At 36.6% G+C, this 22,901-nt stretch overlaps 1 protein-coding gene across 3 annotated transcripts in view; it reads left to right on the top strand.

The window, feature by feature from the left end:
• Positions 1–14,201: 14,201 nt before the first annotated feature.
• Tbc1d8-9 (TBC1 domain family member 8/9) overlaps positions 14,202–22,901 on the top strand; it is a 104,194-nt gene continuing 95,494 nt past the window's right edge. The window contains exons 1-2 of one of the 3 annotated variants that reach the window (XM_081751439.1): positions 14,202–14,472; positions 20,994–21,160. In XM_081751439.1, coding sequence (XP_081607565.1) covers positions 14,429–14,472; positions 20,994–21,160 — 211 coding nt within the window. In that variant the 5' untranslated portion in view covers positions 14,202–14,428. The remainder of the gene's footprint in view (positions 14,473–20,993; positions 21,161–22,901) is intronic. The other 2 variants (XM_081751436.1, XM_081751438.1) reach the window with 2 other exon arrangements.

Below are 22,901 nucleotides of genomic sequence, written 5' to 3'. Positions count from 1 at the left end.
AAATCGTGGCTTTGCCACTGATTGTATGTAAAGTTTTGTTTATTATTAGTGTGTTTTGACTATTGCACGTGGTATATTAACAGATTACTATAACAATACACGTCACTGATTAGGCCTAACAATACACGTCACTGTTGATGGTAGAGGAGGAATATTTTTGGTAAATCAATAAACAATGAAGAAATTGATTCCCGACAGACGATAAGATATTAGCAGACTTGTATACAAATGCAACTGAAGTTTCTTGTTCAGGTACCGATATTGAAATGAGACGTTGAGTAGTTTTCTTAACCAGAGGATTGGTTAGAAGTTTGAAGCGTAGCACCTATAGCTAATGCAAAAGGCAAAACTCCGGAGAAAAGCGATCCTACAAGGGCTGCCTTATGTTTTGATGCCAACATCGGCGCTATTAAAATACCTGATGACGAATTGTTCCTAATTCGTGAAGTTGCAGATTCTTCACACACTCTGCAATATAATTTTATTCTTATATATAATATGACTGTAGACGAACAACTTCTCATTTTTTGGGGTGCGCTGTCTCTTTTGACAATATATACCCATTAAGATCAGCCATTTTACAATTGCAAAACACAATGCACAACTATATCCTGAAGTGGTCACTTCTAGAGCGGAGGAAAATACTCAAAGTTATCATATATTACAACACAACAAAATCAGACGTTCATACTAACAATCATATAGTTCGCCGTTACACCACAAAACAATGAACAAAATGGCCTATGACAGTATTTTACATAACTGATGTAAGTGGACTCAACACTTATGGTATTGTGTCATCAAAGCGTAATTTCAAACGAGAAACAAACATTAAAAAGTTTGAAACGCCGTAAATTCTTCATTTCGTCTGGTTAGCAGTTCGCCAACGTTGAGAAGAAATCACGGAGAATAGAAGCTTCCCAGTATACTGAAGAGGAACAGCCTAAAAAATGTCTCTCCAGCAAAGAGGGAGCAGAAAACAAGAACTTTCTGCCGCAAATGCAAGCTATATGAATGTACTGACATGTAATATCTTCCAAGTGTAACATTCCGATTTTCATAAAATTTGGCAGGTAGATATTACACATGAAATAAACATACGTGTTTTTTTCTTTTCTGGGGAAAACTGTTTTAAGGGGTAAAAGCCCCCACCCAAAATTTGGAGAAATTTGAGGCCGGAAAGACAAGAAGAAGTTAGTCGAAGTGAATGAAATTGTTCACAGATATTATAAACGTTAAATGATGGAATATATGTTTCGTACTTTCCCGGGAAAAATGGTTGGGTGGGGCACAGACCCCTTCAAACCTTTGATCTCGAAATATCAAAAGCGCTAATAACAGTACGTTAAACATGCCTAAAGGACATGGAGAATTGTAAGGAAATTTTGGGTAGGGACAATATAGAAAAACTAAGTGAACACTTCTTTCTTATTTCCTGCAGAAAAAATGTTTTTAGGGGCAAAAGTCTCCACCGAAAATTTTGAAATTGACGACCGAAAGGCATGAAGAAGTAGACCGGAATGAACGAAATTGTGTGCATATATTGTAGACGTAAAATGACAGAATTTTTCTGGAAAAGATGGTTGGGTGGGGTACAGACCCCTTCAAACATTTAATCACAATTTATCAAAGTGTTCATTAGTATAGTGAAAAGTACCTAAAAGGACATGGAGAATTGTAACGAAACTGTGTTTAGAGACAATACGCAAAAAAATATACGAATACGTGTTTTTAGTTTCTGCGGAAAAACTGTGGTGTGACTAAAGTCCCTCCGAAAAAAAAGTAATTATTACCGCAGAAGCGCAGGTAGTTTTCATAGGAAAATACGACACCTATTCTTTCATTTTACGTCTACAATATTTGTGGACATTTTCATTTATTACAGTATATTTCCTTCTGGGCTCGTGGAGTTGAATTTCGTATTTTTAGGAGGGGGGCCCTTTGTCACACTTTTGTTTTTCTGCACAAAATCAAAAACACGTAATCATTTCTTTTCTTTTCTTTTCTTTTCTTTTCTTTTCTTTTCTTTTCTTTTTTCTTTTCTTTCTTTCTTTCTTTGTTTCTTTATTTTTGCGTACTATTCCTACACAAACTATCGTTGCAATTATGTCCAACCATTTTTCCCAGGAAAATACGAAACATCTATTCCTTCGTTTTACGTTTATAGCATCTGTGCACAATATTATTCACTTCGGTTTACTTCTTGCCTTTCGGGACTCAAATTTCAAAATTTTGGGTGGGGGCTTTTGCCCCCTAAAACTGTTTTTCCGCTGAAAAGAAAAAAGACATGCATTCGTTTATTTCATGTGTAATATCTACCTGCTACATTTTATCAAAATTGGAGTGTTACACTTGGGAAGTGTTACATGTGAAAACAGCAGAATTGTATGAGAAGAGTCTTTGGGAAATTATACTGTAACTCGTTACAATCCAATAAAACAATTACCTGTGAATAATTAATTTTTAATTTTTTTTACGCAGAAATAAATTTCCTTGTTGCAAATTTTAATATTATATTTCTGAATAGTGTTTTACTTCATAATAAAACGTTCCTTTTGTGAAAAAAGAAAAGGTTTGTATTTAGTTTTACGTTCCATGGTTTTGCCGGGTCGGCTAAGGAAGACTTGAATTTACTGATTATAGTGGAACCCGAACCACTTTGGTCACTCAATGCTCTTCCACCAGCAATCGAACCTTGTACCTCATACGCCAAAGGCTTGCGTGCTTGCATCTAGACCAGCGGGGAGGGATAAAACAAACAAATATTGGAATATGTAAATTAAATTCACAACCAGACGTGGCTAGTGAGGGAAGTCGTAAGCCAAAGCGTTCCAGACAAGTCACACGAACACGAAGTACATACTGCAGCAGTTGGGATTGGCGAATTTTTACAGGGAGAATGAGAAGGTCCGATTTCTATGGAATGGTGGACGGATTTGTTTTCCTTCTCTCTGACAAGGGTCAGAAGGGATGGATTAGTTACAGCAAATCGTACCAGAAGAAACTGAAGAATTCCTTATTTATTTTGATCAACATATCGTATCAGGTATAACTACGTATAACTACGTATCAGGTAGTCTCTGGAGTATGCGGCTTTCATCTTATGGTGATCTTACGATTCGATTTCTTTGCTAGCCTCTTTTGTTTCCTCGCAACATACCCGTTCATATAGCAACATTACAGAAAGAGACACGAACAAATAAATTGACAGAAGCTTCGAATTTGAAATTCCAAAAGGTTGAACCTGTTCATCCTTCCTTGTGGATGGACATTGCAAAAGGATGAGGTCATGGTTTCAACTGCATCGAACAAGAGTAGCGAGATGAATTACCGAAGAAGAGGGTAAAATGGAAGACGATTAACCTTCAAAGGCGCTTGTTCAACTTAGTGATGGATTATTCTCAAAGAAACACCATACTCGTTCAATATCTGATTGGAATTGATTACTGCATAAGGCTGTAACTTTAGGGTATAATGTGTACAATAAGGTTCGTAGAGCGATTAACTTATTGGTTCGTAAAGTAACGTTCTTTTTATTATAGAACGTTACGTTGTTTTTCAGTGCTTGTAGTGTATGATATCAATTGCTTAACTATATACATTTATATTACGCATAAAGTTGTAAAATATGTATCAGACTTAATGCGGCTAACTTGTTAGATGTTTTTTTTTTTTTCTGAAACTGTGTAATACCATATGATAATTTGACTTTTTCTTTTTTGGTATCGAAACCGATGTTGTTATATAGTCAGAGTTATCATATGTCAGGTTTTTTACCGAGACAGTCCCGGTTTGAAAGCTCTTGAAATGAAATGAAATCTTTGAATTTTACATCCCACGATTAAGGAGATAGGAGTAGGATAGAGAAGACGGTGATTGTGAGAATGAATGAAATGCTGGAATGAAGAAAGTGAGAGAAAACGAGAGAACTCCGAGTTTATCCATGCACGCAGCATCTGACTACCACAAAGCCCATTTGACGCAAGATGGGATAAAACCAGGGATCCCATGAACCAGATGTGAGTGTTTCTACCACTGAACCACCGTGACCTCCATGAAGACTCTTATCCCGGTGTTTCGCCAGTTTACATTTTGTCCCGGTTCTCAGTCGTGAGAATATGTTCACCGTTTTTTGTATGCCTTATCCTCATTGCTGTATTCTAGATTACGTCTGTTTTACATAGTTTTCACATTAAAAGCTAAATATGTAACCTTAGTTTATAGTACATTTAAATATTGTAGAGCATTGCATACCACGGAGTACAGTTACATACATGCATACATACATACATACATACATATATATATAACTACGTTTTTGCGTTTCACCCTTTCCCCCGGAGGTTATGATTCATTGAAGCGTCATAATCAGTGCTATTGGCTGGTCTCTCTGTCTCTCTCTCGCTCTCTCTCTCTCCCTCTTCATAACAGTTTTACTTAGTGGACGCCAAGTACACGGAACATGGATGTAAGAAAATAACAGGAATTAACGACCTGTGGAAAGAGTGGTAAAATGAACTGGACATCCCTGATTGTGAGATAAAATCAATATGAAATTCCTTCTGTGAGCCAGAAACACTGGGCGCTAAGTCTACGGGCGCTACATGCACGGAACCGATGAAACATACATTTATCAAATATGAAGAAATTCGTCTGTCTCTCTTTTGAGAAAAACTGTCCGAATCCGTCTTACCTCCCAGTGAGTGATCCCTTTGTGGAGGTTTTCAGGACAAATGCGTTATGACGTGCTATCAGCTTATTAGTGGAAATTTATTTATTAAATAAAAATGACGTCTTTTTTTTTTTAAATATAGAAAATCACCCAAATAAATTCACTCCCATAAGAATAAACTCTCTTCTTGATTTTTCTCGGAGAAAAGAAACTTCAGATCTCCTAGAGTATCTTTTAAAAAGCTAAAATTTGGTGTGGATATGTTGAACGATACAACCTCCAGGCAAGCGAACACATTTACATCGGAACAATCTGACCGGAGGATGGACAGATAGACTTCAAATATAACTTTTTGGGCATGTAGAAGTCGGAGCCGTTAAACGTATAAATCCATGAAGTTTCTAATCGATTTTTTCATAAATTTTCTTCTCTCCTATCGTTGCTCAAAAGTTAATAATAATAATAATAATAATAATAATAATAATAATAATAATAATAATAATAATAATAATAATAATAATAATAATAATAATAATAATAATAATAATAATCTGAAGATGAATTGTTTGCTCACGTCGAAAGTTTTTTTTTCCCCTTTTCAGAGGTTCTTTTCAGATCAGAAAAAGGAATCCTTTACTCCAATCTTTACATTCCAATGCAAGAAACGTGGCTCCCCGTAGCATAGTTGCTAACGCCCTCGTCTTTGATGCTAGCGGTCACGGCCTCGATTCCTGATGGGGACACTCGGTCGGAGAGGGGTGTAACAGCTTTTTCACGCCTGCCATCCTGAGTGAGGTTTTTTTCTCATTCACATCAGGCAAATGCTAGGATGGTATCTCACATGGTGTCCCGACAAAACGTACCACTTGAACTTTCGCGACAAAACGTACCACTTTTGACGACCTGTCATAAATGACAACCTATCATGGATTAATTAAAGCATTTCTGATATTTATTCCACGACAAAACGTACCACTTATATAAATTACAACCTTTCATGGACTAATTAAAACATTTCGGATATTTAATCCGCGACAAAACCCGATTTATTAAAAAATATTTCGAATGCAAAAGTGATAGATACAGTAGCATCAAAAACTAGTACACTAAAACATCTGCTAATTTTGTAATATAGTATACGTTCTCCTTGAACTTTATATAATATTTTGAACAATTCAGAATAATATACTAATGGAAGAATATCAGGTTTTAATTGTCAATTGTTAATACTATTGACTTACTGTAGAAAGAAAACTGTGCAATTGATTTGTGACATTGAGATGCTGGTGGCCCTTGTGGGAGAAAGCGCCCGCGCCCCTCTAATAATGCCTATTCGTCTCTGGTCCAAAGCCTGGATAAAGTGTGATGGAAATCAGCAAATATTCAAATATTGCATATGCAAGATTCTTGCTGGTCTTGGTCTGGCGAGAATCTTGCAGATATTGTCTTAGTCTTAGCCTTAGTCTTGGTCTTGCATCGGTACTTTTCTCACCACCATCTGTTCAACTTTTAACCTTATTTTGGCCGATATATATATATACTTATATACCGTCCTATCAAGTGGTACGTTTTGTCGCCTGACATTATTTGATGGCTGATTGGAAGACTCTTCGCAAGTAGCCCTCCAGGCAAGTGGTACGTTTTGTCGCTTGTCATTATTTAAAGTGTTTTTAGAAAACCCTTCACAAGCAGCTCTCAGAATAAGTGGTACGTTTTGTCGGTGGTCGTTTTGTCGCTAGTACGTTTTGTCGCGTATTCATCTCACATGATGATCCACGGCCGCTTCCTTCTTTCCCCCAGGGCCGTAACTTGAGGGGAGGCAGGAAGGGCAACTAATTCCCCAGGGAAACTCCTCGCAGTTCGAGGGGCCCATTTTAAGACAAAATTTTCTTACTCCATATACGACAAGAACCTGAAATTATAAATGAAGCATTAAACAGGTTCACTACATTTAGTGGCGTATTTAAGGGGGTGGGGCTTCCGGGCTTAAGTTCCCAAATTATAATTAATATATCAAAATAAATAAAATATTTTGCTGAATTTTCACATTTCCAGGAATAAAATTAGCAAAGTCCCTCCCGAAACAAAATCGTAAATACGCCACGGACTACATTATATAAACAAAACAGCACACAAAAGGCAAATAAAACAAAAATGAGTCGTGGGTGGGCCCATTTCAGTAAAAAATGTCTACTATTAGGGGCCCTAGAAATAATATTTATTCGCATTGCTTTGAGATTTGTTAATATTGTCTCCTTAATTAATTTGTCATGTATAGAACGGGCCCGGGGGCGTAACTAACGGCTCCGCAGACTTTGTGGTGCTGGAGGAGATGGGGAGCAAACAGGCTCCGGGAAGCCCATAAAGAGTAAGAGAAAGATGAAAAGAGGGGCCAAAGAATTAGAAAAAAAAACTTTTTCTAAGGGGCCCAAATATGCGCTCCATAAAAAAATCTAAGTTACTGCGATACTTTCCTAATTCCTTTCTTCCTCTCCAAATCACCGGCAATGTGATTACCCAGGGATGTCATCTTCCTACGTGACGGAATAACATGGCCATAGATGCAGAAAGTCCAGAAATCTAATTCCTAGTCCAAATTCGGTCCAAGGAACGATCAACTCTTTTCATCATTTGAGTCCGAACATAAATTTCTTAATCTTTGGATGGCAGTGATATGAGAGTACCAATAGATTGTGATATTCACGACTTTTTTCTAAGACCTGCGGAAAGTGGTCTATCTAGGCAGCAAACAAGTCATTAAAAAATAGAAAGTGGTTATTTTTGATCAAAATTCGATATATATATATATATATATATATATATATATATATATATATATATATATATATATATATATATATATATATATATATATAATTTGTCCCTCTAAAATGTATTGTTTGTCTTCAAAATAACAATGAAAATACAATGAAATAATCAACTTAATACATACATGTAGGACATTACTAGTTCACTTCTTCTGAAGTGATTTTTTTTTGGGAGGTCATTTTTTTTTGTCAAATTTGTCAAAATATGACATCTAAATTCTGATTGTTCTGTTAAATAGTGGAATTTTAACTTTTGTAACAGATCGGAGGTCGAACTTTCAAAATGAAATATGGTACCTTTCGGTTCAAATTTGGAACTTACGCTAGGAAACAAGAAACTTTTTGTTTAAACATCCTTAAAAAAAACTGTTTTCTTTGTCCTTGAAACAACTTCCAAAGTGTGGCGAGATCAATTTTACATAAGACAGTAATATTCATTACAATTTAAGGGGCAAAGGAAACATCGAAATACATTGTTTGGAACATACTTTTTTTTCTTTTTCTTTCTTTCTTTTTTTTCTTTTTTTTTTACAAGTAGCGTGTATGTGTCACTTGTGTCACTGTTGGTAGTATGTGTACCATCAATAGAAGAAGACGAACAACAGTAAGTACAATATGCTATTTAACAAATGTATTTTTTTTAATATACCGTAAATCAAAAGAAATTTTAAATAATCTGTTTAAGCAAAATGAAAACCTTCAATTATTACATTTTAGCGCCCTAAAACATTTTGTGATTTTTTTTTCGAAAAGTAAGCATGAGAATTTAATCTCAAGCTTCTCATTTTGTTCAGCTTGAGTACTCTATTGATCTACATATCTCTGGACAACATCATAGTTAAATAAAAATTAAAGTCTAAGTGTGTTAATCCTTATAGTGCCATATCTCATCAACCATACAACGCACTATCTTGTTCGCATCATAGTAAAAAGGCTTGATAAATGAATACTTCAGAATCAGTATCAGCTAAGGTGGGGAGATTATCGTACAGCATCTTCTTTTAAGATTCAAAGATTTTTTTTTTTAATTTTCTGGGAAACTATACTTAACCCCTTCCTATTTTTGCGAATAATATTGTTGAGTTTATCTAGCTAGCAGAATTTGCTTAACTTTTTCTCAGATACGACTACTCTGCCAATCATATCGTCTATTGTAGTGGTTTTCAACCTTTCGATATTCGTGAACCTTAAAAAAAGACGGAGATATCTTGGGGACTGGTAAATATGAAACACCATCACAATCCTAGCGACTCCGAGGAAAATCATTGCTGGCTAGCGGTTGAAAACTTCTGATCTATTGTATATACAAAATGTTTCTTCTATCTCTTCTTTCACATTACTGTCCATACTTTGTAGTCGTTCTTAGTCCCATTTTTGGTTTCCCCTCCCATTTTACCCGATTGATTTTAACCAGGTTTGCACTTCTGCCATTAGAAAATTATGATCCGAACAAATGTCCACTCCTGGTAGTATCTTTACGACCCACACGTTATTCTTGAAACGTTGCTTAGCAAGAATATAATCGATTTGATAATGTCTTTTATCTTCTGTGCCTTTCCACATGTGTATACTTGCCGCGACCTTATCCTGATAGCCGAGATACGCAGCTTGAATTCAGGCGACTCCGCGCACATTACATAGTTCCTCGCGTTACACAAGTAAAACATTACTTAGGAGATCAATTCAAAGAGCTAATTGAGTTCAAGTATATAAAAATGTCAATACAGAAACAATATTTAAAATAAATGATACTACATTTATTAGTAAAGGGTTATGAAAATGACGTCACGACTCAGAATCGGAAAGAGAGAAGGAAAGAAAGGAGTGAAAAGCCGGCAGCTAAGATGCGAGTTTCTTGCAAGTGTTGCAAGACTATAAACTTGAAAAATCTTATAACAAAGCAGAGGACCAGTAAAATTACTTAATTGGTCAATGTTAGAAACCGTCCACGATGGATAGGAAATGGCTTAATATTTTTATATGATATATAAATTAAATAGAGTAACTACCCCGTAAGAAACTTCATTGCCTGCTGATAAATGAAACAAAAGAAATAACGGAACTCACATGTAACTTCTGCAATTTTTGTGCAGAGAGTAACACTGCTCTGCCAAATATCGTCTTCGCGCGTGCGTTAGAGTGGGTACGTGGGTGTACTGAAATTGAAACCATGAAGAGTGTTAAGCGCGAAGTTGAAAGTATGAATGAATCCGAATTATCATCTTCTCAGTATTATCGCAAACACGAGGAAGGGAAACCTCTTTAAAGTCAAGCAAAGTAAATTGCCAACAATTTGTACGCTCGATTAAGAGAAAAATATGCAGACACAACTATTGAAGAAAGTGTTAATATGATTGTTGCCGGTTCGCTGTGGTTTACTCAGTGTCAATGTAGAGTTGCTGTGCTTTTAGAAAAAAAGATCGTATTTTTAATTTATTGTGTGGAAGGATGGCTGCTGCTCGTATGTTTCTGTTTATGATTGACCTTTTCCAGGTAGATATATGAGAATAACTTCATTTCTTATTCTTTCTTACCTTAATCAATTGAAATGAATAAGCAAAATAGTTTTCATTCTCTCGGGTTTTAATTGTGAGGATTGAAAATATATGACGTGCGAATTTCCAATACATTTATTACTATTGTCGTGTCTTCATGAATTATTAAAACAAATAGACCAAGAAACATATTTTTCGTAAGCGGCAGGGAAATGACGAGAAATCATCGCTCCGCGCGTATCAGCTGAAACTCAGAACAGCGCCAGTTGAAGCCCTGGCGATTGAGAGCCAAACCAAAACACACACACACACATACAAAGGCTTCCCTGTGAAAAGGTACGCGCGCCGACATGTATTAATGCGCTTGTGATGCGGCTCTCAAGTTAATATTGCGTTTAGTATAGTTTGGTTAATCTTTTCTTAAACCACGTATTCGTCACCACCATTATCATATTGTATATAGAAGTGGATAAGCGTCTCATCCTGTACGTTTCTTCCATAACCCATAGTCCAAATTACTGATGGGCAAACTATGGCAAGCGGGTAAAATGCGGTGATTTCCGGTCTCTGACGAATGAGAAGAAAAATAGGGTTATTTCAAAAAGAGTTGTATTAGAAAGAGACTGACAGATAAGCATTTAACATTACTTCTGAGATTGGGTTCACCTGAACGATCTTTTTTGTTTTTCTTCAACCGTGAAGTTTAGTTATCTTGCAAGAAATAATGCAGTCTTGTGTTTAACTGTGTTTGTAGTTAGCCTTTAAATATTGGGTGGGACCATAAGCGGAGCTTAGGGGGGCATTGCCCCCAACTGTTTGACAAAAAGTAAAAATGCCACCTACAAGATCCTTCAATTTTCATTTGTATTTACCGTTCCTCCCCCAGCAGACAGTTCCTAACTCCGCCCATGGGTGGAACATACGGTATTACATTTCACATATGCCAGTTATTCTTTATATTTTGATTTGGTTGCTTTGGTTTTGATAGAAGAAATTTGATGATTTATCGCAATTCATGTAGTAAAATAAAATGACAAGCATATACGAATACACATGGGCGAACCCACAGGGGGTTGCGACATATATCGACACTTTCTCACAAATATGAAAGAAAAAACCCTCCAAATATTGAATTATAATACGTGAGAAAAATAACCTAAGAAAATTACACGTTCTGATAAAATTCACCCCCTGAAAATTCTAAGTTTGTCTCTGCAAGTACGTACAATCTCCAAGGTTAAAAAAAAAAAAAAAAAAACTAACAACCAATTTGCTTGTTTTACTTGAAAAGAAAAAAAATGTTATTCATGTCAAAATAATACAGTATACGTATATTAAATAGAATATGATCAATGAGCTTATCGAAAGTACAAATGGCAGTCATCTAAATTATCTATCAATTCTCTATGGCTAGTACCAAACTGTCCTTCTTGGAAACAAAACTTGCATTAACTTTTTTTTTGTCAACTCTGTCTAAAAGGTTTTTGATTAGTTTCTTCTGGCTCATCGTAGAAGCATTTTTTTTTTCCAAGTGGCAAAGACACTGAAATTACTTTTTGCTTTTCCACGGGTTGAATTCGGTAAAATCAAGAGCAGTCGAAGAAACTTACCCACATTTGAAACTAAACTTCTTTTTTCAAGAGTAATTTCATGGACAACAACCACTGCGTAAATACGAAATCTAAAGATGATATATCAATACGGGGTAAATATCATTTCAGGGGTACACATATCTTATCATTTCCATCAGAAGATATGCTTCTTCTCCGGAATTTGTTTCACTTGGTCAGTTCATCAATATAGGATATAACTTCAGTTCACAGCAATTCTACTTCCCATTATTTAAGCTTGCTTCATCCCTGGCTGATCGAATTTATTCTAATCAGATCCCCCCCCCAAAAAAAAGCTGACTCAATCATCTGTGGTATTTTCTTCTATAGCACTTTCCATACATTTATATGCTAATCAGGTAAGTTGTTTTGGCAGTTTCTTCAGTCTTTGAAGGGTTACTGGGAGACGATGACTTTCTTCCGTTTTTTCTCGCTATTTGCAAATACCATAGAAAACTTTTTTTTTTTTTTTCAGAATCCAAACCACATTTAATATCATACACGAAATTAACCATTGATATGACACATGATTTGGGTTGCCATCTCTGGAAAATTGCCGGCACCTCCTCTGCCTCACAAGTTGCCTATGAGATAAATCTGCATTAATCAAACTATTAGCAATATCTTCGGCCCTATCGACAAGACACCAGTCAGTTCTAATACTTAAACATAACATGGAAAACTATGTCCCACCCGTCCCCCCTTTAATGACGTCCATGGTAATTAAATAATTTATTGATTATAGTTTATTCCAAATTAGGTCACATCGTCGTAACACGTGTAACGATGCGTTATGAAATACGCTTATAATAGCGGGTTAGTCTAACTTTAGTTTCTGTTCCAAACCAGTTTTCAGATTTTTATCAAACATCAGTTTCTGTTCAAATGAAAATAACATATTTCTACGAAAAAGAGAAACCAACGTTAGAAGAAAAAAAAAGAACACAGAAGTTACAAAAACATATGTTAGTGACAAAACGTGATCAATTTGATTATGTGTTTTTCCGTCTGGTGATGTCCAAGTGTATTTATGAACGTCGCGATGTTTGAATTTTGTACTCTTCACGATTAGGTTTTAGGATGTTGCAAAGTTCACGAGTCTAACACCGTTGTCATTACTTTCCTTATGCAAACTTTCGTTTTCTATAATCGGTTTGAAAATATCCTCTCGTCCTACCTTCGCATTGAAATCCCCTAATAGAATCTTCATATGGTATCGCGGAAGTTGGTCAAATATCCGTTCCACTTCTTCGTAAAAACTATCTTTTATATCGTCACCCTTATCTTCAGTTGGAGCATGTACATTTAAAACAATAATATCACACCACCTTCCCTTAAGAGTAAAGGCGGATTTTCATGCCCGCGTTAGAACGGAAGCATCACATGTAGCGTATTCACCGTAAATTATTTTCGTTTTCATACATCCGTGCGTGTATTGCGCCAAATTACTACTCCCTAGCTAATGCGCATGCGTAAAATAGAAAGTTTGCGACTTCCGCCATGTTAGTCAGTGAATACAATAGTGTACGCGCGCTACTTCCGTCAGAATTGAACAAATTTCTACTCTGACGCGAGTGTAGCGCGCCATCTCCGATGCGTGATTTCATTGGCTGTTTAGCACAATCGCTCGCAACTCACGGAGGTAAAGGACACATGAAAATCCGCCTTAATAAAAGAAAGTCTGTCAGTAACAAATTCAATCCGTTTAATTGCTGGTAATATTCGTTTGTGAACGAAAAACCCTGTTCCTAACTGGTGATTTTTATTTCCTTCCCCGTAAAAGAACGTAAAATTTCCGGAATTCTCAGATCCATTTCCTTCCCACCTAACTTCCTGAACTCCTACTAAGTCCATCCTGTATTTCTCTAACTCACTCGTTACAGATTTTAACGCGCCTGCCCTATAAAGACTTCCAATATTCCATGTTCCAAATCTCATGTCCATTTTCTTTTGCTGATGTCGTGCCAAGTTATCAGTCCTTGTCCGAGGCTTTTGTGAATATTTCTGAACAAGTACCTTTTTTTTACAGGGTGAGGGTGTTAGCCTTACCCAAACCCCCAAGCTGGAGGACCACTCCTAGTCGTCTGTCCGCGACTGTTTATTCAGTATATTCGCAGCTAACCTCTATAGAGGCCTTCTCCTCGATCCGCAATCTGAGGACGCGCCATGCCGTGGTGACAGGAACCCACGTTACACGGACACCACGAATATATATATATATAGCAACTTTTCATCCAAATTATAGTCATTTCACCTATCACTTAGCGGCTTTTCGTGTCAACTTTTCAGCAACACTGCTTACATAGTGTTCACTGGGCGAATGGAACGTTATGCAGTTACAGAATCTTTGTTTCAGTCCTCTGAAATTTTAGAAAACTTGGGGGGAAATTTTCTGTCATGAGGATAAGTTTTCATTGTGTATTAAATATAAACGCTGTATGATATGTGTGTGTTAGATTTATTGTATATACATACTTCATTTACATACACTTAGTTTTAAAAGATACATTAGTATTATTTTCATTTTTCTCTTTCCTGTTTAGAAGAATATTCCCTTTTGTTGTTAGTATAGGGAATTTTCGTACAGATGGGAAACACTTCGTAAACAATGGATGAATAATACGATTTTTAAGATGGCGACAGATGTACAGCTGTGATAGGTGTTTCGAAGCTAGGTGCTAATTGTTTTTGTGAAAAGTGACATAAGCGTTTATGAATTTTGTAGCGACGAGCAGTACTTTTTGCTTACACTTGGTTGCAAATGCAGCTCATGACAACGTTTGGATAGTTGTTGATATAGATTGATTGTGTTTATGATAACCGATGTGGGTTAAACCTCAGGAAGTTTTGTTGGCTAATGCTTTTTGGTAAGTTCTATTATAGGCGTTTCTCAAATTAAGTCAACGACCTGTTTGTGAAAGATGTTTAAAAGCTATTTGCTCATACTGATCTGTCCTTGTTACGGATATTCAGTCTTTACAATACTGTCAAAGTAAATTACGCATTTCTTGTAAAGGGGCGGTGAGGTTGTTTACTGTTATAACATGAAATAAATTTATTTGTGGTAGAAACAATTTGCTCGCTGCCATTAACTAAAGGAACAATGACATCTGAACGGGATTTGCAAACGACTGGTGTATACTAAACACAATATTACCTGTAAATAGGCATGTATTTAATTCTTGGAGAGTAGCTTACATTTAAAACTGTTATTTGGTACATTATCGTTATTCTTATTTCTCATTGCTAATTGCGTTGGCTTGTGTATAGCCCGCTCCCCCCAGTTCTTTGTCACCGGAACTGGAAGAGTCACTACTACTACTTATATTGAGAACAGAACCCAACCAACCCCTGCGGGGCTTCTAACCCGTTCCTACTACTACTACTACTACTATTGCTACTAACTACCACTACTACTACTACTACTACTACCGCTACTACTACTTCTACTACTACTACTACTACTACTACTACTTCTACTACTACTACTACTACTACTGTTTATACTAAAACTTCCTTACCACAGAATTTACATCTTAAATCTTTATAACATGCGGTTCCGATTCATTATGAACTAGTATGAATCGTTAGAATCATTATTATTCGTTAAAAATCACTGGGGGGAGCGGGCTATACTCAATCCATTGCGTTTATGAAGTAGTAACAAATGTTGTGCAGTTTTAGTATACTGATCCATAGTATAATAAGTAGTAATGGTAGCTGTAGGAGTAGCAGTAATAGTAGGAACGGGTTAGAAGCTCTGCAGGGGTTCGTTAGGTTCTGTTCTCGACATAAAATAGGCAAATTAAAGACTTCCCCAAATTTTCTGTACATTTTACAATCTGTGGATGCGTATAGTAAAACTGCACCACAAATCTTTACCAGGGATAAGTACGGTAAATCCTGCCAGGCTAAACCTATGTACTAAGTAAGTGAAAGAAACCAGACGAAACCTAACCTAACCTGTTCATAAATAAGTATTGCCATGTTGGAAAAACTGGTGGAGCTTAACGGAATAAATGAGCTTTACCACATTTCGAATACGCTGGATTGTGAATACCGTACAATCAGGTGAGTAACTTTATAAATAACCTTGCTATCCCAGTTTAGGTATCTGTGAATTCGTGAATTATGAATTCTTTCTTCAGGAAATGTACTACTGCAGCCTTATAAATTGCTTCTAATGAAGGAGAGTTGCATTGATGGGTGCAGATTCACTTGGGAAAGGCTTATCTGTTTTATGTCATGTCGACATAGGGTTATACTGTAAAACATAAACCAATCTGTGGTAGGTGGTCACTAAAAACATGAATGCTTTCTAACCTAGTCAGAGCAGGCGGAAGCTGGTGGGCCTACCTGGAGTTGTCTCCGTAGGAAGCAGGTGTGTTAGGATAGGTATGCGCGTAAGGGAGGATAGTGGAAACACGCTGTGTCCGTCATGTTACTAGATGCCTTACGTATCAGACCGCGTTATCGTTACGTACCATGACGTAGCACACTGCATTGGCATAAGAATTCAGTTGATCATGGCTCCCTTATGAATTGAATAGCTCCGCCGAACAACGTTGCAAGCGACAATTTCTGTTACATTGAGATTTTAACAGAACAGCATGTAAAACGACTTTCCTCACCACCTAGGCTATTTCGTTTTACATAATATTGAGGTTTGCAGCACTTAACAGTCACTGAAATGAGCGCCAAGTCGTCACGTTCTTTCAGAACCAGGGTTGGCAAAAACCATGGTTTATTTTTAAAAAAAAATGTTTAAAGTTTTTTTTTTTTGCTTTAAATAATTTGCTCTATGTATTTATATTACATATAGACAGAAATAAGTTTGTTTCCCCTTGGTGTTATTATGCAACAAAGGGGTTATGCTGGAAGGGGTTGCATCAGATTAATGCAGAATCCAAACCGGGACTAATTGGCTACAAATGTGGTAAGTCTGCCGACTCACTCACTAAGGACTCCTGATAAAATACTTGTAATGAATTTTAAATAGTTATTGTTAAGATTCATTTCAGAAGGACAAAAAGATAAACAGTTGCACAAGTGCAGGGCCGCCCACAGGGGTGATGTATGGCGCAAGCTGCGCCATTGAGAAAAATTTTGGGGGGGATTTTACTCTACTTTCGAACTAGCAATTTTACTGTCGGAATAGCATTAAAACACGATTTTGAGAAGCTAATTTTCAAAAATTTTCCGGGGTGAACCCCCGTACCCCCCTGCTTCGATACTCGATGAATGAAGTACGGCGCAAATAGCCGTATGAAAGGAAAGGTTGGTTCGTTTTAAGAGAGAAGGGCCACCCACAGGAGGGATGAATGGCGCAAGTTGTGCCATCGAGAAAAAAAAAAAAAAATGGGGGGAATAAAAAAATTGGGGAAGAATTTTACTCTAATGTCGAATAAGTAATTTTGATGTCGTCAGAATAACATTGGAACACGATGCGATTTTTTTTTTTTTTTTTTTTTTTTTAAATTTCGAGAATGAATCCCCCTATCCCCTGCTTAGAAACTCTATGAATGAAATACCGCGCAAGTTGCTATATGAAAGGATGGGCTGGTCGGTTTATCGCTTTGTGTAGGTAATTTACCCATTTTCTGCTGGGCAATTGTTTTTCGAGGACTTGAGTTTTGAGGAGGGAAGAGATTATTAGTTTTGGGGGGGAGTGCGCCATCAGCTTTGGGGGGGATGGGCACTCCTGCACAAGTGAAACCATTATACAGAATTATATATAAATCGGGAAACTCCCGCCTAAGCCATCGGGAAAATACCGTTATTGCTTGGCATGTAAAATTTTAAGGTCAACGTATCATAATTAGTACGCTAAAACTCAGGGATTAAATTACCAATTTAGTATGTAGATATCATTCAATAAAATTAAAATAACGTCCAATACAAGCGAATGTTGGAAACTACGTAGGCAGTCGATAAATTTTGCCAATTTCTGTCAGTATATTTAATACTAATTCTGGCTTCTGGCAAAGGAGATAAAAAGTAATGCAGATGGTTTGATATGCGGAAACGTCACCATGAAGTTCACACGGTGTAGACCTTTTATTTCGGTTTAAACCTGCTGGTTTTTTAGAGAAAAAAATCAGCTGGTTTAAACCAGCCAACCCTGTCCAGAACAACGTTGCAACCGATGTGATGTTAGCCGCGGATAGTGTTATTCTCTCGCCTGGTGACCAAAGTCGTTTAAATAATGGTAAAAGGAGGAAAATTAATGTGAGTGAGTGGAAAGATAAATGTCATAAACGTGTAAGACATGCTGGAAATCCATATATATATCTAAAAGAAAGCAGCCTGTGTCTGGCAAACTACCATCTAAAGAGGTAAGTAGTACAATGTTGCAACCGATGTACATTAAGTTTATATGCAGTATTACTGCGAAAACGTTTGTTACTTTAGTAAAAATACTACTAACTTTAGCTGCTTATCGTCAATATTCTGGCGTTCACCTCTGGTGCTTGGGGTCCTGGGTTCGATCCCAGCCACCGCCAAGTGAACTTTGTGGTGGACAAACACCGTGTGTGTGGGTTTTCTCGGGGCTCTCCCGTTTCCTCCCACTTTCTTCATTCCACCATTTCATTCATTAGTCATCATCACCGTCTCCTTTAGCCTAACCGGCATAACCGTGGGGCGTAAAACAAAGATTTCATTTTTTCAATATTCTGATCAAAAACATAAAACATTTTGTGGAAGAACATCTCACAGGTCCTTCAAAGCTGGTCAGAGCACACATTGGCAAACACAAGTGAAGGGGTCCCGGTAACAAACGACACCCTCCGGTGAAAGTTCGCAGTTTCCCACCTTTGTATGGTGACAAACTTCCAATAAATAAATAAAAAACTTATTAGAAATATGAAGTACATCCCTAAAGAGTTTGTGGAATGTTATGAAAAAATTATAAAGAACAATTGTAAACAATCCCTCAAACGTTTGTTCCTTTTTCTAAAAAATTTCATGTTAACAATGTTCAACAGTTCATTGTATTTTTACTAACATTCGTGTATTCATAAAAGTCGTATTTTCAAACTAACGTGCATTACTATACCAGCCCATCCCAGTCAGTGTTTAGTTGTTCCAAAAACAACGTTGCAAGCGCCGTCGCTTGCAACGTTGTTTCTGGAATAAATGCATTTAAAACTTCGGTAGCTCCGATAAATGGTACTGTAATAGAAGTTCCAATTCTATGTAACATCATTTCATAAAAAGACATAGTTTGAAGCTGAAAATGTCAATTTAAAGCCTATACATAATCAACTATAGTTTTTTTTTTTTTTTTTTTTTTATTTCTGTAAATTTGAATTGTTGTCACTTGCAGCATTCAATTATTATATGGTTAAAAGCATACAGTTTGGATTACGTTTCTTAGCATTACTAGGGATGTCAGAGTAAGATCCTCATATATTTTGATTACATTCCTATTTGGAAACAGGAAACTGAATCAGGCCTCTTCTGGCTTCCTCATTAAACCCCAAGCAATTATTGAATCCTTTAATCGTGTTAGGCCTATAATTACCTTTGCTATAGGCCTAGTTGTGACAGCTTTACGTGAAAATATAACAAATACACAAAGTAAATCTTTAGGTAATTAAAAGTGTTTTATTTTAAAATTTAAGTTTGTTTTGCTGATGATTGTTTTAATCTCTAATGCGATAGCAATGCGCTTTTACTAACCTGTAGTTAGGTCCCACGGGATCTTTTAGTTCTTTAATTTATGTGTGTATTGTATTTGTTTTTATTCGTTCTCATCCTTACGTTCCCTTTTATGTCCACAATTGAAATCGTGAGAGATTTAATACTTGGGTATACCTGGGAAAGACAGTTCTGTTTGTTGTAGTGAACTAAATCGAACTGTTTGTAGATCTTTTACAAATCTTTGCTCTTTAAGCATAGTGATGGGTGCTAAATCGTGGCTCTGGTGCTGTAGAGAGAGACCTACACAAGCTTTTTTTTTTTTTCCTCTGTATATTTAGAATTTGAGTCCTAACATTAAAAATGAAGACATACGGCAAGTTCTCATCGGAAAATTATTCTTTGGGAGATCAGTGAATGATATGGTGAATCATTCAAATGTTTTCATACTTAACAGTTGTAAACACAGACTAGAATACATACAGACAAGCAACTTCCTATATGCGCTATCGAAATCAGTTTGAATCGTCTGCACAGCGAAAGAACCAATTAACGCTCTCGGTGGGCGGCATCAGTGTCATTGTGTGGATGGCGGTGCCATCGGTCTTCGAACGTGACATCATGGGTTGTCATAGTAACCGGCGGATTGTTTTCGTCTGCTTCGCATCTCAGTGTTAGATGTAGTGCAAAATGATCAGATAAGCCAATGTTTACTTTTTCTTGTTCTGTCTCTGGACTGGACGTTCCTTTCCAGCTTTTTTTTTTTTTTTTTTTTTTTCATTCATAGAATTTTCTTCCTTTTAAAAGAGTCACTTTGAAAGCAGTGTTTACACTACAGAACACCACTGATAGATTTACATGCTAAATGGAGGAAATAACTAGTTTAATCCTGTATCACGTTTATTTAATGTGACATACAATCGATTGTTCCCTCCAGTTATCAGATATGGCAGTGAAATTAAACCGTTTATCCTTAAAATAATCTATCCAATATTACGATTGTATAACAAAATGGAAGAAAAATAATCTAGTCTGTGGTTACTTTCGAAATTTCCACGTAGGTGATTTTAGATCGACTGGTTAGTTCCATCGTCGTGTGTTAGAGGCGCTACTGTCGCCAATTTTCCAGTTTTTCGTTGAGTTTGCGGTCTGTATATTCTGTCTGTGGTTGTAAAAGAGGAGTTGAGAGTGAGCAACCTTGCACAGATTTATTCTTATATCATTTTACTGTAAAGTTAAATTTGAACGCCAATGGACTACTGAATGGGAGGCGTTCCTTTACAAATATTGTCAGTATTAATTAATTTTCCTTCTTTTTATTTAATATGTTGTTCTTAATCCCTAGGTAGTTGATAGATAGAAGAAAGGGAGAGCCGGGGTTCCCACCGACCTGCAGAACCTGGAAAAATCAGGGAATTTTAAGTGCGAATTTTTCGCTTCTCAGAACCCATTTCTCTTTTTGCCTTACCCGGCTGTTTGGTAGGGAATATTGTATAAAAATAAATAAGCAAAACTTCTCTACCTACACGTATTATATACCTGTACACGCATAATAGACAAAGAACTTCTTGGGGGAAATATTTTGCTTTTTCACTTATATCTGAACCTGAAGATTCGTAAATCTTGAACTGGAAAAGTCAGGAAATTCATGCTTACTAAGTGGGAATCCTGAGTACAATGGGAAAACGTTTTATTATGGTTTTGGCTTGGTGTTTATTTATTAATTTATTATCTTTTGTTTTTACAGGATAACAGAACAGGCCAACGCATATTTTGTTTTACAAAGTCGAAAAGGACATGGCAACTCGAAGGGACTTTCATCTTTACTGGTCGGAACGCTGGACAGCGTGTTTGACACGAAACCCCCGCCTTATCGAATTTTACATCAGACACCATCGTCAGAGGTTTATTACTGTAAGTTTTTGATTAGTAACATTTTATTGTTATCAAAATTTAATGTATTATATGTATCGTACATATGGATGCAGCTTTTGAAAATAAGTACATTCATAAACATACGAAGGGAAAGGTATAAGATATGACTTTCAGTGTTGCAGCTCGTGGCTATATCGTTAGCATACGCGCCTTCGGCGTGGGAGACCCTAGTTCAATCCTCGCTGGGAGTTCATGTAGTTCTTATCACACGTTAACCTGTGGGTAGGTCCACGTCTTCTATAGTCTCGGTGCTGAACGAGATGGTAAGCTCTAAACTAACCAATTTTTGGGGCCTTTTAAAAAAAGACCCTAGAAAGAAACATATTTATAATGCAACTCGTATACTTAAGTCTGCACCCTTCTTTAGTAATACATAGTGGACTAAGCCTTTGTATCACCTCTGTTCCACACACAATCAGGAATGACTCTTTCACCTTTGGCTTAAACGTGTATAATGCTTATTAGATGGCCACTAACGATCTTTTACTTTATCTCTGTAGAATAGTGTATGTCTTCTTAAATGTCTCTGGAATTTCGCTGGGCGCCATCAGAGCTGAATTTTTCTTTCTCTTAATTTTCTGTTAACATTTTTTGGACGATTCTTGAGCTTTAATTTTTTCTAAAGTACTACCGCCATTCGCAAATGGTTTTATTGTCATTGGTCGAAGCTGTCTTGTGTCTTGCCATTTCAACATATGTGCCGAGATTTAGTAAATTGAATGACTCGAAACAAGCTTATACATCCCATTGACTTTGCTCAGCATTTAAATGTGCCGTTTTTATTATTTAAATTCCCTCTCTGCTCGTATTTTTCAATTTTAACATAAATATCTGACTTACCACAATTTATAATTATTAACACAGGCTAATACCATTAAAAGTTGTAGTCAGTGTGTACAATGTAGATCATCTGTATTAATGATATATTTCCATTAGTGATTAACAAATGAAACATAGTTCATCATAGTGATAGTCTTTCTTTTATGAACACACGGATTTATGTTGGTGACACATTTAATTTTTGACAGGGGAGGCGCGTTCAGATTTTGATGGTTGAGCGGAGCCTCAACTGCAAAAAGTTTGAAAACCCCTGTCTTAGAATATTTAGAGACTGCAGAAAGTCTCAATTTTGATGTTTCTGAAAAAAAAGATTCCTTTATAAAAAAGAAAAGCAGGAAGATAAACTTGACGAATTGTATGCTATTTCATTCTTGAAGTATCCATTTTTTCTGATTTTCTTTTTTCTTTTTAAATACGGGGATGAGCTTTTATACGAGGGCAAGTCAAAATTTCTACAGTTTAATTACATGAAGCTAGAGTTATACTATGCACATCATTTTTCTACGAAATCTCCCTCCTTATCAATTCACGTGGCCCAACGGTCAACGAACTTACGTATTTCTTCCAAATAAAAGGTTTTCGGTTGGTCGTAAAGCCACTTTTGCACCGTGCACAGACTATGAAAACCGAGCTCGTCGTAGATGATTTGATGGGCAGAGCCATGACTGATGTTTAAAGCATCTGCTACCTGATCGATAGTGATTCGCCTATTCGCCAGAACCATCTCTCGAGCTTGCTGAATGTTGTCATGGGTAGTGGAGGTTGATGGCCGTTCTGCTCCTCTTCACGCGTTACACTTGTTCGACCACTTTTAAACTTCTCGAGGCACAAAAACACAGTTGCCCATATTGCGATGAATGTCTGACCCTTTGACACCCTC

Source organism: Thermobia domestica, chromosome 3 (assembly GCF_964235325.1).
Source record: "Thermobia domestica chromosome 3, izTheDome1.hap1.1, whole genome shotgun sequence".
Taxonomy (NCBI): Eukaryota; Metazoa; Arthropoda; class Insecta; order Zygentoma; family Lepismatidae; genus Thermobia; species Thermobia domestica.
The sequence above is the reverse complement of the archived record's forward strand: the minus strand, read 5'-3'. Positions and strand labels throughout refer to the sequence as shown.